The sequence below is a fragment of the Dunckerocampus dactyliophorus genome, chromosome 7 (genome assembly GCF_027744805.1).
Source record: "Dunckerocampus dactyliophorus isolate RoL2022-P2 chromosome 7, RoL_Ddac_1.1, whole genome shotgun sequence".
NCBI lineage: Eukaryota > Metazoa > Chordata > Actinopteri > Syngnathiformes > Syngnathidae > Dunckerocampus > Dunckerocampus dactyliophorus.
The window spans coordinates 30,977,791-30,991,182 of record NC_072825.1 but is presented as its reverse complement, the minus strand read 5'-3'; the positions used below and the strand labels follow the sequence as shown (position 1 = coordinate 30,991,182).

The 13,392-nt window shown below is 42.3% G+C and overlaps 1 protein-coding gene across 8 annotated transcripts; it reads left to right on the top strand.

The window, feature by feature from the left end:
* Window positions 1–13: 13 nt before the first annotated feature.
* mboat7 (membrane bound O-acyltransferase domain containing 7) lies at window positions 14–13,364 on the top strand. Of its 8 annotated transcripts, none has more exons than XM_054780896.1 (10): window positions 63–148; window positions 1,725–1,884; window positions 2,177–2,262; window positions 2,398–2,527; window positions 6,823–6,949; window positions 7,027–7,183; window positions 9,150–9,345; window positions 9,467–9,619; window positions 9,989–10,165; window positions 11,921–13,364. In XM_054780896.1, the coding sequence occupies exons 2-10, from the start codon at window positions 1,784–1,786 to the stop codon at window positions 12,303–12,305; spliced, it is 1,512 nt and encodes a 503-aa protein (XP_054636871.1). In that variant the 5' UTR covers window positions 63–148; window positions 1,725–1,783; the 3' UTR covers window positions 12,306–13,364. The 8 variants fall into 8 exon arrangements, with proteins under 8 accessions (XP_054636877.1, XP_054636875.1, XP_054636873.1 ...); XM_054780895.1 differs by having other exon boundaries at window positions 73–148; window positions 1,292–1,884; XM_054780902.1 differs by lacking the exon at window positions 1,725–1,884 and having other exon boundaries at window positions 14–438.
* Window positions 13,365–13,392: the final 28 nt, after the last annotated feature.

The window sequence follows — 13,392 nt, the reverse complement described above, 5'->3', positions numbered from 1 at the left end:
ATCACAAGCTTCCGGTACTGGCGTGTGACGTCACCCCAAACCAGGAAGTACTTTCTCTAGCATCGGCGATGAGACCTGTCCTGAACATAAATGGCAAAATAATGGTTGAGTTTTACACATCTTAACACACCGCCCTTACAAAGTCACTGTAAGTAGTCTTCCAATCTTTTTAAACAAATTAAGCTAGTCAACGCTCGTATCCGGCAGATAGCACCGTGGCATGTGGAGCAGCTAAATTGCACAACAGGGTGTTGACTTTCTAACATGGGTTGGGGTTCGTCTTAGTGGGCTTTTTTGGTGTAACTGCACAGTAAAGCACTATTCCGAGGCTCCGTGTGTGTGTGTAAGATGCGTAAATGTGTCGCCTGGAGGCATTTTGGCAATCAACTAGGCATTTGCATTGTTCCGTTACTGAAAAGCTCGTCGGTATGCAACCTGGTGAGTTTTTCCACGTACATTATGTTGTACGGTCAAACCAAACAGTAGGTAAGTCTAAGATTAATTTAGTTTTTTCTGCTGCTTGCTTGACCGAAAAGATATTCCCTAAAAAAGCTATACCAAGTAACCCACTGCAGTACGGTACTGGACTTTAAAAAGTTCCGTATTAATCCATATGGTTATTAATGTGGCGTAAACTGCACCATATTGTGTCGACATTACTTTTATTTTTAAGATTTACTTTTATTTTTTTAATGAACGTCTCTTTGACAATCGACAGTACGAAAGTAGTTAAGGGGGTTGTAAGTCACATGACCAAAAAGCAGCGGCGTATTCATTTGGGGGGTGCCAAGGCACATCCAGTCATTGGGTCCCTCCACTACGACAGAGTATTAGGGCCACATTGACAAAAAAATAAAAATAAATCGGAGATTTCGAGAATAAGGTCGTAAACTTCAGCGAATAAACTCTGAAATTTACGAGAAAAAGTCATATTACCTGTTACAGCAGAGTATTAAAATGATCAGAGATTTCGAGAATAAGGTGGTAAATTTCTGCGAATAAACTCTGAAATTTATGAGAAAAAAGTCATAATATTAAAGTCGTAACTTAACGAGAAAAAACTGGTAACTTGATGTTACAGGCGTTGGGGGGACTTATGTGACCTTTGGCCTTGGGCATGTGGAGAGGGTGGGGTAAGGAAGGCGTAAGTGAGAAGGGCTAGCTAGACATGCTAATCTGTTTGCATTCAACTGCTCAAAGTCCTTAAAATCCCCCTGGGAGATTATTATTACCTAAGAAGTGAATCATCTCAATGCCATCCATCCATCTTTTACCGCTTATCTGATGTCAGGTCACAAGGGCAGCAGCCTAAGCAGGGAAGCCCAGACTTCCCTCTCCCCAGCTACTTTGTCCAGCTCCCCCCGGCAGATCCCGAGGTGTTCTCAGGCCAGTTGAGGTCCTGAGTTCCTGGGTCTTCCTCGAGGCCTTCTACTGGTTGGACGTGCCCTGAACACCTCCCCAGGGGGGGCGTCCGGGAGGCGGTTCTACTCCGAGTTTCTCCCGGATGACAGTGCTTCTCACCTTATCTCTAAGCCCAGCCCCCTTACTGAGAAAACTCATTTTGGCCGCTTGTAACCACCATCTTGTTCTTTCGGTCACTACCCAAAGCTCATGACCATAGGTGAGGGTAGGAACGTAGATCGACCGGTAAATTGAGAGCTTTGACTTTGGGCTCAGCTCCCTCTTCACCACAACAGACCCATGTAGAGTCTGCATCACTGCAGACGCCGCACCAATCCGCCTGTCCATCTCGCGTTCCATCCTTCTCTCACTACTTCAACACATGGGGCAGGATCTCATCCCCGACCCAGAGATGGCACTCCACCCTTTTCCGGACGAGAACCATGGACCCATCCGCTTCCCACTCGGCTGTAAAGCGATCCAGTGAGAGTTGCAGATCACAGATATTGGACATTGAAATTTTGTGTTAACCATTTTTCATTGACCGGTGAATTTAGCGACGGTGCCTAATGGTATGTACTAACTACATCAGCACGAGCTGACGAACAGCCGCCATATGATCTTCCGATCCCGGGGACGAACTGCCAAACTGTCTGGCTGGATGTGGAATGTCTGCTGAATACCCAACTTGAAACCAACTTCAGCTCGGTCTGAGAGTGTCATGCAGATTCAACCTTCTCGGAGGTTACTGACTCCATTGTTGATTTGTTCCTAGCAGTGCAACAATGTCTCCTGATGAGCTGGTGTACTTGGGAATCCTAGCAGCCTCCATCCCTGTTGGATTCCTATTCCGTTGCTTCAGTGAGTATATTCTTAAGGTTTGTTTTACTGTCTTTGTTTGTAGCGACAGTGGATTATTCTTTTATACAGAACTAATAGACTGATGTCTTCCAGTGTTTTATTGCTTGTCAGTGGATGATAGTTGGGGTCTTCCAGGTCCTCCAGTAAAGCAAGGGGCAGCGCTGCTTATGGGTCTGTCCATTACCATCGCCACTTGCCATGTACACACACTCCACTCTCTGGTGACGGTGACTGGAACATGGATTATTATCAAAAGCAGCTGGAGGTGAGTTGAACACGTTGGTGTCCCTAAGGACTCATTTGTCCTTGCAGGTACATTTTTTCTTGTTTTTTGCACATAAGTTTGGTTGTTACGACAGAGTGTCAGGGCCACATTGAGAAAAAAAATCTGACATTATGAGTTTACGAGAATAAAGTCATTCAAGTCAGAAAAAAGTCAAAATTTAGATGAAAAAAGTTGTTTCAGAGAAAAAAAGTCAGGAATTTACGTGAAAAAGTTGTAAATTTCAAAGAGAACATTTATGAGAGTAAGAGTTGTACATTTATAAGAAAAAAGTTGTAATATGACCTTTGACCAAGGCCAAAGGTCATATAAGGCCCCCCCATTATAGCTGAGTATTAGGGCCACACTGAGGGAAAAAAAATAGGATATTACGAAAAAAGTTGTAAATGTACAAGAAAAAAGTTGTACAGTAAATGTACGAGAATAAAGTGATGCATTTACAAGAAAAAAAGTTGTAATTTTACGAGAAAAATGTCAAATTTATTTAACCTCCTTAAGAGCAGCGCTCAAGTCTGCATTTTCATCTTGCAACTCCTTGACTTCTTTTCTTAGTGCTTTGATAGCCTTGCTCTGTGCTCTATTTTCTTCCATAGTGTTTGTGATAGCCTTGCTCTGTGCTCTATTTTCTTCCATAGTGTTTGTGATAGCCTTGCTCTGTGCTCTATTTTCTTCCATAATGTTTGTGATAGCCTTGCTCTGTGCTCTATTTTCTTCCATAGTGTTTGTGATAGCCTTGCTCTGTGCTCTATTTTCTTCCATAGTGTTTGTGATAGCCTTGCTCTGTGCTCTATTTTCTTCCATAGTGTTTGTGATAGCCTTGCTCTGTGCTCTATTTTCTTCCATAGTGTTTGTGATAGCCTTGCTCTGTGCTCTATTTTCTTCCATAGTGTTTGTGATAGCCTTGCTCTGTGCTCTATTTTCTTCCATAGTGTTTGTGATAGCCTTGCTCTGTGCTCTATTTTCTTCCATAATGTTTGTGATAGCCTTGCTCTGTGCTCTATTTTCTTCCATAGTGTTTGTGATAGCCTTGCTCTGTGCTCTATTTTCTTCCATAGTGTTTGTGATAGCCTTGCTCTGTGCTCTATTTTCTTCCATAGTGTTTGTGATAGCCTTGCTCTGTGCTCTATTTTCTTCCATAGTGTTTGTGATAGCCTTGCTCTGTGCTCTATTTTCTTCCATAGTGTTTGTGATAGCCTTGCTCTGTGCTCTATTTTCTTCCATAATGTTTGTGATAGCTTTGCTCTGTGCTCTATTTTCTTCCATAGTGTTTGTGATAGCCTTGCTCTGTGCTCTATTTTCTTCCATAGTGTTTGTGATAGCCTTGCTCTGTGCTCTATTTTCTTCCATAGTGTTTGTGATAGCCTTGCTCTGTGCTCTATTTTCTTCCATAGTGTTTGTGATAGCCTTGCTCTGTGCTCTATTTTCTTCCATAGTGTTTGTGATAGCCTTGCTCTGTGCTCTATTGTTGTAATCACGTTTACGTTTAACTTTTATTTCCAGAAACGGTATAGCCTTCCTTATAGTTGTATATGGAGCAGAATGTATCTCTGCCATTGAATGCAGATTCTCAATTGCTCGCATTATTTGTGGCAGAGTAATCTCTCTACTATCCAAGCTATCTAAGGTTTCTGTTATCTTATTAAAAGCATTTTTCAAATCTAGGTATCCTGGAATTGTTTTTATATCCACGCCCTCTGCAAATTCTAGAACTGTTTTTTTATCAGGAAATTCAGAGCCAGAATTTTCCTTTGTGTTTTGCATTGTTGCTAGGCAACCTCTTTGAACTTCAGCAGTTCACTAGTTAGCTAGACTTGCTAGCAGGTATCGATACTTGTATCTGTACCTCTCGACTATCCAAGTTAAAGTTGGGGGATTCAGCAAGCAGCGCTGATCTTGTGTTCATGAAGTGTAGTCAGGAAAGCACCAAAATAGTTAAAATTTCCAGTACCTTCAACAGAGCTCCTGCCATACATGTCCTTCCCTGTCCAGGGAAAAAAAGAAAAAAAAGTCATAAATTCACAAGAAAAACGTACTAAATTTCCAAGAAAAAAAGTCATGCATTTACAAGAATTAAGTCATACATTTACGAGAAAAAAGCCGTAATATTACCCTTGACTAAGGCTAAAGGTATTAGGGCCACATTGAGAAAGAAAAAATCTGAGATTGCGAGAATAAAGTCGTAAATTTATGAGAAAAAGGAATTATGAGAAAAATATTGTAAAGGTATGACAAAGTCGTAAATTTACGTGAAAAAGTCATAAATGTACGAGAAAAAATTGGAAAATTTACGTGAAAAAGTCATGCATTTACAAAAAATGAAGTCGCAAATTTACGAGAAAAAGTCATAAATGTACAAGAATAAAGTCGTAAATTTACAAGAAAAAAGTCATCAATTTAGAAGGAAAAAAGCCGTACATTTACAAGAAAGAAGTCGTACATTTACGAGAACATAGTCGTAAATGTACAAGAATAAAGTTGTTGTCATGTCATGTGCTTGCTACAAAAAACTTAGGATCCCGCGATGCAGGATAGAGCAGGGCACAAGGTGCGAGTGTTTATTACACAACAGGTCCTCGGGGAGGAAAAAAGGTAACACAAGGAGGCGACGACCAAAAGGGTGCCGGAGTAACCAAAAATCACTGTGGCACTGAGAAAGAAAAACAACCAGGTACCATTGGGAGAGCACGGCAGCAAAAACACAGGGTAGCTTAAGTCACAACTAGTAAGCATAGAACGTGGAAGGTTGGCTCAGTTGTAGGCGAGTGGCGACGACAATCAGGCAATGGGCTGCAGCCATCCAACGGCTTAAGAATGGGAGCAGGTGATTGGTGGTAGGTGTAATGATGTGTAAGGATGACGATCCAGCTCCGCCTCAGCATGCACTACGGAGAGAAGACAATCGGCGGCAGCAGAGCGACAAGAATCCATCCATCCATCCATTTTCTATACCGCTTCTTCCTTATTAGGGTCGCGGGGGCCTGGAGCCTATCCCAGCTGACTTCGGGCGACAGGCGGGGTACACCCTGGACTGGTCGCCAGCCAATGGCAGGGCACATATAGACAAACAACCATTCACACTCACATTCATACCTATGGACAATTGCATGTTTTTGGAATGTGGGAGGAAGCCGGAGTACCCGGAGAAAACCCCCACACACACGGGGAGAACATGCAAACTCCACACAGAAATGCCCAGGGGAGAATCGAACCCAGGTCTTCCCGATCTCCAAGCTGTTACTGTGTTGGCCAACGTGCTAACCACTAGACCACCGTGCGGCCCGCGACAAGAATCGTAACAGTTAATTTACGAGAAAAAAGTCATAAATGTACTAGAAAAAAAGGCATACATTTATCAAAATAGTCATGCATTTACAAGGAAAAAGTAGTAAATGTATGAGATGGAGTCATGTATGTATGAAATCATAAATGTACAAGAAAAAAAGTGTAAATTTACAAGAAAAAAAGTCAGAATATTACCTTTGACCAAGACCAAAGGTAATATTAGCCCCACCCCTCCCACCCCCCCATACATTTACAAGAAAAAAAGTTGTAAATTTACGTGAAAAAAGTCCTAAATTGACATGAAAAAAGTAATAAATTTACAAGAATAAAGTTGTAAATTTATGTGCAAAAAGTCATAATATGACCTTTGACCAAGGCCAAAGGTCATATAAGGCCCCCCCCTTTTTATAGCTGAGAATTAAGGCCACACTGAGAAAAAAAAATCTGAGATTACGAGAATAACGTCGTAAATTTACAACAATAAAGTTGTACATTTACGAAAAAAGTCGCAAATGTACGAGAATAAAGTTGTGAATTTACGAGAAAAAAGTCATACATTTACAAGAAAAAAGTAATAAATTTACAAAAAAAATTGTACATTTGTTATTTTGTTGTACATGAGAAAAAACTTACAAGAATAAAGTTGTACGTTTACAGAAAAAAAGTCGTAATATATAATTAAATATATATATATATATATATATATATATAAGTGTCCCTTTTTATAGCTGTCTCAGGCAATGCCTGTAACATAAGGTTACACGTTTTTTCTCGTAAATGTATAACATTATTGTTGTAATCTCAGATTTGTGGCCCTCATACTCCCTCGTCATAGGTTGCGTTACTCCATACGGCATGGTTTTTCCAAAGTTGTTTTTTTCATGAAAAATCCTAAAATTCAAATGTAAAATGTGACAGTGACAATGAGGTCTATGCATGTTCTCATACTGTTGCATAAAACACAATCTTTGCTAACACTGGACGCATGTCCAAAGGCTCGCCCCTGGATTGAGTCTCTTCTGGACCTTCCTCTACCTCCTCTTCTTCCGGCTGGTCACATGGTTTGGTCTCCCGCCACCAACACCGTTTGCCAACGCCGTCCAGCTCCTTCTCACCCTAAAGGTATGCATTTGTCTCCTGATAAACATCCACAACTGCAGCATACACACATGCGGTGTGTGCCCTTTTGTGCAACTCAGATGGTGAGCCTGGCCAACGAGGTGCACGCTTTCCACACAGAGAAGAAAAAGGAAGTGAGCTCCTTCGCAAGGACCTCTGTGATTGGTTGTCTGTCCAGAGAGCCCTCGCTGTATGACATACTGTCCTACAGCTACTGTTATGTTGGTATCATGACAGGTGAGTCGGGTCCCTTTTAAGAGGCTGTGTGGAAACCAACTGGGGTGTGCATGTGTTGTTTATACAGTGGAACCTGACTTACCCGTTTATGTCGACATGTGCCGTGGTATTGTTAGCTTTATCATTATCGCTTGCGTGTTTTTGAAGAAGCAGACATATGGTTCTGTCAAAATGAACATGAAGAAAGGCAGAAGGTGCAACAGGAAAGGAAGTGTGGCTTCATAGCTTTAGAATAGTACCAAAGGTCCTTTCTTCTTATAAGCTACACTTTTCAGCTGTTCTTTCATCCCCTTTTCCACAGCTAATGAAAAATGGAAAGCCATGCAACAAACTGCCGTAGGTTGAAAAAATCGTTTACCGCCCATGCTTCTTATGCCTTAAAGGGATAGTTGGGATGGGATCAAGTCGTATGACATCCCCATCAACAGCGTAGTACATCAACAGTCACTTACGCCCCCCACTCAGTCCCGCGAGTTCAGTCCTGGTTGGATTTCCGTGACGAGGAACGTAGTTCTGCTTGGGTCATTGAAGTGAAGAGTTTGTCTTCTGAAAACAGTATGCGTTCAAAAGAGTAAAACATTTGCATCATAAAAATGCCTCCTCAAAAAAATGTGGAACACACGTAAACAAGATGGCGCTCCATCGCGGCTGAAGATCACATACACCCGAATGGAGAGGCGATAGTGCGTAGGGATACAGCGGGGAGAAACACCGAACGATTTGTGAGGTCTGATTTTTTTTTAGGAGGCATTTTTTTGGATGCAAATGTGTTACTCTTTTGAACGCATATTGTTTTGAGAAGCCAAACTCTTTACTTAAATGGCCCCAACAACTAAGAATCGGACTCGTGGGACCAAATGGGAGGTAAGTCACTGTTGATGTACACTGCTGATGGGGATGTCATACCACTTAAAAACCCAACTATCCATTTAAGTCCCAAATACATGTGGTCCTCCTTTTATGGCCTTTTGTGGTGACACATGCATTTCCTTAAATGATTCATACTGCTTAAACACAAAAAGAGAACTAGTTACGTGCTTGCGGTGGAAGATAGGGTACACGGCGTGACTCACGTACTGACTTACTTACTAACTGACTTACTTGCTGACTTTCTGACCTACTGGTACTACTGACTGACTTACTGACAGACTTCCTGACTTACTTACTTACATATTGAATGACATACTTTTACTGACTGATTTACTGACTTTCTTCACGTGGCTATATGTAGGAAGGACAACCTCGCTTTTGTTCTCTCTGTTGCTTGTAACCTCCATCATGTCTCCCAAGCGTGAGGCAGACTCTTCTCGGGGGCAAAGAATGCGCCAAAGAAAAGGAAAGTGAAAAGTGAAATCAGACATCGTATAGTAGAGACATGAACATTGACTGCTTGGATGCCGGTCCAAGCCGCGACCATCATGAAGGATAAAAATGGTATCTTTGAGCATGTGAAAGGATCTGCTCCTATGAAATGGACAGTGATAACTAAACGGTGTCGTGGTGTCATTATTGAGTGTCTCCCTCCCGTGCAACACCCCATCCAGTGTGCACGACAACCACATGGATAAAAGCAAGGAGCTGGTTCATTTCATTCTTGTGTTTAGTGCTTCTTGACTGTATTTCTGTGTGCTTCATGGGTTTTGTGTACAGTGTGAGCGACGTAGGTGTTAACTTACATTAAAACGGCACGTACATCACAGCCATAGGAGCACCACTCATTGGTAACCCAAGGACCGCCTGTAAATGTGCCAGCAACGGCCAGTTCCGATTGTGCCGACACGAGTCAGCCTATCTGAGGAATATTGACTTCAACGGGTTCCACTGTACAGTACTGTTGACTTGAACTGCTGTCTCTCTTTGTCTCGCTATCCGACTTGTGTGAGTCCATATCCATATTAGTCATCCTGTGATGCTAATATACTCTCCTTTTTCCTGTGCTCCCTTTTCCCCGCCGTTCCCACAAAAGGTCCGTTCTTTCGCTTCCAAACGTACTCTGACTGGCTGCGGCAGCCGAGTCCGCTGGCCTTACCCGGCTGGATGCCATGCCTGCAGCGGCTAAAGCTGGTGCCCGTCTTTGGCGCTCTCTTTCTGGCTGTCAACTCCTTCTTCCCTCTGGCTTACGTGCGCACTGACGACTTCCTGGATCACAGCGTCTTCTTCAGGTAACGTTACGAAACACGCAAGCGTCACTGCTGAGTTGAGTGAGCTCATTTCAAGCGACACATGTGCCTCATGTTGAGTTGTTTACCACATTTTGTCTTGTCCCCCCCCTCCCCGCATCAGATTTTTCTACATGATAGCGGTGTTCTTCGTGTTCAGGATGCGTTTCTACGCAGCGTGGTGTGGCGCCGAGGCCGGCTGTATCAGTGCAGGTCTCGGCTGCTATCCAGAACGGGCTCAATGCAAACCTGGCGGGGGGCCCACCCTCAGCTACAGGTACCCTTACACTTTATTCTCTACACTAATTCGTGTGCACCCAGTTGCCTATATGGTCGCTATATCGCTCCTCAAAAAAGGTTATCCTCTAATTGCGTGTGGAAGTGGTACAGTTTTTGGCTTCTTTGTCCTTCTTCCCCACTTTGTTTGAAAGACTTTCTTAAGTTTAGACTAACTAAATTGGAGAGGCTAACTATGCTACTAATACGAGCAATGTATTAACAGCACACACGCCATATTGTATGCTAACTGGAGAAAGCACATAAAGAGAGGCGTACACTTTTGACGTTAACCAAAAAACACGCTAACCGAGGCAGATTCTAGCCAAGGTTCCACTGTACTGATGAAAGCCTGCGTTGTTTTCTCCAGCGCCGATCCGTCTGCTGAGGAGCGATACGACTTTAAAACTATCCAGAACATCGACTGCTACAACACGGACTTCTGTGTGAAGGTGCGACACGGCATGCGTTACTGGAACATGACGGTGCAGTGGTGGCTGCATCACTACATCTACCCCAACGCCCCCTTCAGGTCCTACACGCTCAGGTGAGGCTCTCTGCTCAGTTGTACATCTTCAAGGGGCTGGGAACCGTATTTGGTAAATTAAAGGTCCCACTATAGCATGTTTTTCAGTTCTTTTAAATACTGTAAGTCATGGCACAAAGAATATTGTGTTCTATGGCTACATATACATGGAACCTACCAAAAGAAAGATTAGACGCCCGTCTTTCACCTTCCTACCTTTTTCCCTTCTTTAATAACCAGCAGTAGAACATGGGTAAGTTTAAGGAAAATATTAGTTCCCAACTAAAAAAGGTTTTTGTGAAAAGATACATTTCAAGCATAACTTTCACTTTGATACAAATATGTTTTGCTTTTGTGACAGCTCAAATATCTAAACAACTATACCAACATAAACAACACAAAAAAGGCTTGTTTTACATCAAAATAACAATTTATTTACAAATATAACACCATCAACTATTTACAATTTTCACTTTTGGAGCTGAACTGTGTGTGTGCATGAGTATGCACGCGTGTGCATGTGTATGTGCGTGTGTGCATGCGTTAAAATTTCCCTCCAATGCGTAACCTTCTGCACGCTACACTCCTCCACGCTCTCCCACTTCCTCCTTCCTGTCATGTGTGATTTTTCTATTCACATGACCTCTTATCAAATGCACTTCTGCCACCTTGTGGATGTTTTTGTGGGACAGGAGGACACAAACATGAGCAACACCAGCATAGCTAGGTGAGCTACAGTGCTAACATTACGCTCACATTGTAACACCATGCTAGGTTAGCCTATTCGCTGAAGAAAAACACAATGATCAAACATAAGGCTTGAATCATGCTTTTGCGCCAAAGGGGTCCGCGTGAAAGGGCGACGCAGACTGCAGGGCTGTTATTGGTTGGCTTTTCTTTGTATATCATTTCCCGTTTTTCCCTCTCGAAAAAGCACCAAAAAGTTTCCAACAACAAAATAATGTAGTGATGTGCAATGCAATACTGGTGATACTGATTGGATGTAACCGATGCCAGCCAGTGCGGCTGCACGAGCGTACATTGGTAAAGCCTCACTCCCTCGGCCTTAGGAGCTGCGCTGAACGTTGGGTTGGCTTTTGGCCCAACACTCAGCGTTCTCATCTCCCATTCCGAAGGTCTTGTGTTCAAGTCCCGAAGCGGGCAATGCCCATACCGATACTTTGTGCATATTCACATCATGTGTGTGGTAAATTTTCAAAAGAAGTCTATTTCATATCATAGCATAAAAAACTACAAGACATTTAATGAATGTATTTATTTATGTGGAGACATGGCAGAGAGTGCAGTCAATGAAGTCTTTAATTATGACGGTTGCCAAGCAGAAAAAAAAGCAATCTTGACAGCAAAACATACAAAGACATGCACGCAACACACACAATGAACCAACACAGGAAACAGCTAGCGGCTAAACTAAATGCAGTGAACACAAATTAACGCCAGGTGTGCATCAACAGGAAATAAAAGCAGCGGAAAACAAGCCGCAACAAAACAGGAAGTGTAACAAAATAAGGGCACGAGAACTAGAACTACTAGAACTACTGTAGAAATGAGAAATAAACAAAAAGTCACGCGGGCTGACACGCAGGTCGTGACGGTACCCCCCCATATAACTATATAATATACATGTTATAGTTATAACAGGGAAAAAATATTACCACTACTTACCACGATGAGAACATCACTTTTTTTTTATTCTATTTTGCATGAAAAGGGACTTTATGAGGGACTTTGCTGGTTTATGTATTGTCCGCTCAGGGCCGGGTGGACCATGTTCATCAGCGCCTACTGGCACGGACTCCACGCCGGATACTACCTCTCCTTCCTCACCATCCCACTGTGCATTGCCGCAGAGTCGGCCATGGAAGGGTCCGTCCGAGCCCGGCTGGGCCCTCATGGTCAGACCGTCTTCGACTGGGTCCACTGGTTCCTGAAGATGCGAGCCTACGACTACATGTGCATGGGCTTCGTGCTGCTCAAGGCCTCCGACACCATCAACTACTGGTCGTCCATCTACTTTGCGGTGCACGTGGTGGCTGTGGGATGCATCGTATTGGGCAGGGCGCTGAAGGGAGGCAGGAAAAGAGACAAAGGGGAGAAGAGGGAGGTAGATCAAACTACAAATGGAGATAAAACGGACTGAATGCAGCTGATTGGAGGTCTTTCTTTCCCACAGGTCCAATAATGTGTCATTTGAATGTGAAAATCTGACATGTTTGTTGTTCTTGTTTTTAATAGTAGTCCTATGACATGCAGATCAATCCTTAAAAACTATTGTGGCTTTTTTTTTTAATTATTTTTGTGACACTCCCTGTTTATGTTGCAAGCTGTATGTCGTCCAGCCAATAATTGTTCATTTTTTACCCTTTTACATGTTTTTATACACAGCATTTGTCTTGACAACACTTTATTTTTTTAAATGTTTGTCTTATTTTCTGTTATGTCTACTATATTGGGAAGAGGAGTCTAAAGGCGACTATAGGGGTGTTATTACATGTATAGAAGGCTCTAATGATGTTAAAAAGCATATTTAGAAGGTAGTAAACAAGTTTTCTATGTCTTATTTTATCTTATTATGTCTACTATATTGGGAAGAGGAGTGTAAAGGCGACTATAGGGGTGTTATTACATGTATAGAAGGCTCTAATGATGTTAAAAAGTATATTTAGAAGGTGGTAAACAGGTTTTCGATGTCTTATTTTGTCTTATGTCTACTATATTGGGTAATATGAGCGTAAATGTGACTATTGGGGTGTTTTTCCATGTCTGGAGGGCTCTAATGTTAAAAAGTATATTTAGAAGATGGTAAACAGGTTTTCTATGTCTTATTTTCTCTTATGTCTACTATATTGGGTAATAGGAGTGTAAAGATGACTATCGGGGTGTTTTTTCATGTCGAGAGGGCTCTAATAATGTTAAAAATGTTCAATTTCAACCCTACTCACAGAAATTCACTTAGCACGGTTGGGTGTGGAGCCAATTCACCGCGATGAGGGACAACTTTACACAGCATTTGTTTAGCTTTTGCTTAGCTGCAGCTTGACAACACAAACACACTTGTGAATGTGTGACAAATGTCTCCCCCCCCCTTAAACCAGTGTAATTTGTTGTATAGCGCATTTCCCCTATACATGTGGTGCTTTGCGATTGTTTATGTTTATATGATACTGGTTCAATATTACAATGTTCCACATAATCACTCACATAAGGCCCTTCTGCATGTTGTGATG

What these genes read in the sequence shown, in the direction of transcription:
- mboat7 (XM_054780896.1), top strand. Translation starts at nt 1,784, where the DNA reads ATGGGGCAGGATCTCATCCCCGACCCAGAGATGGCACTCCACCCTTTT. An exon ending in AGCTCCTTCTCACCCTAAAG is followed by an intron (nt 6,950 to 7,026) that starts GTATGCATTTGT and finishes TGTGCAACTCAG; the next exon opens with ATGGTGAGCCTGGCCAACGA. An exon ending in TTCAGGTCCTACACGCTCAG is followed by an intron (nt 10,166 to 11,920) that starts GTGAGGCTCTCT and finishes TTGTCCGCTCAG; the next exon opens with GGCCGGGTGGACCATGTTCA.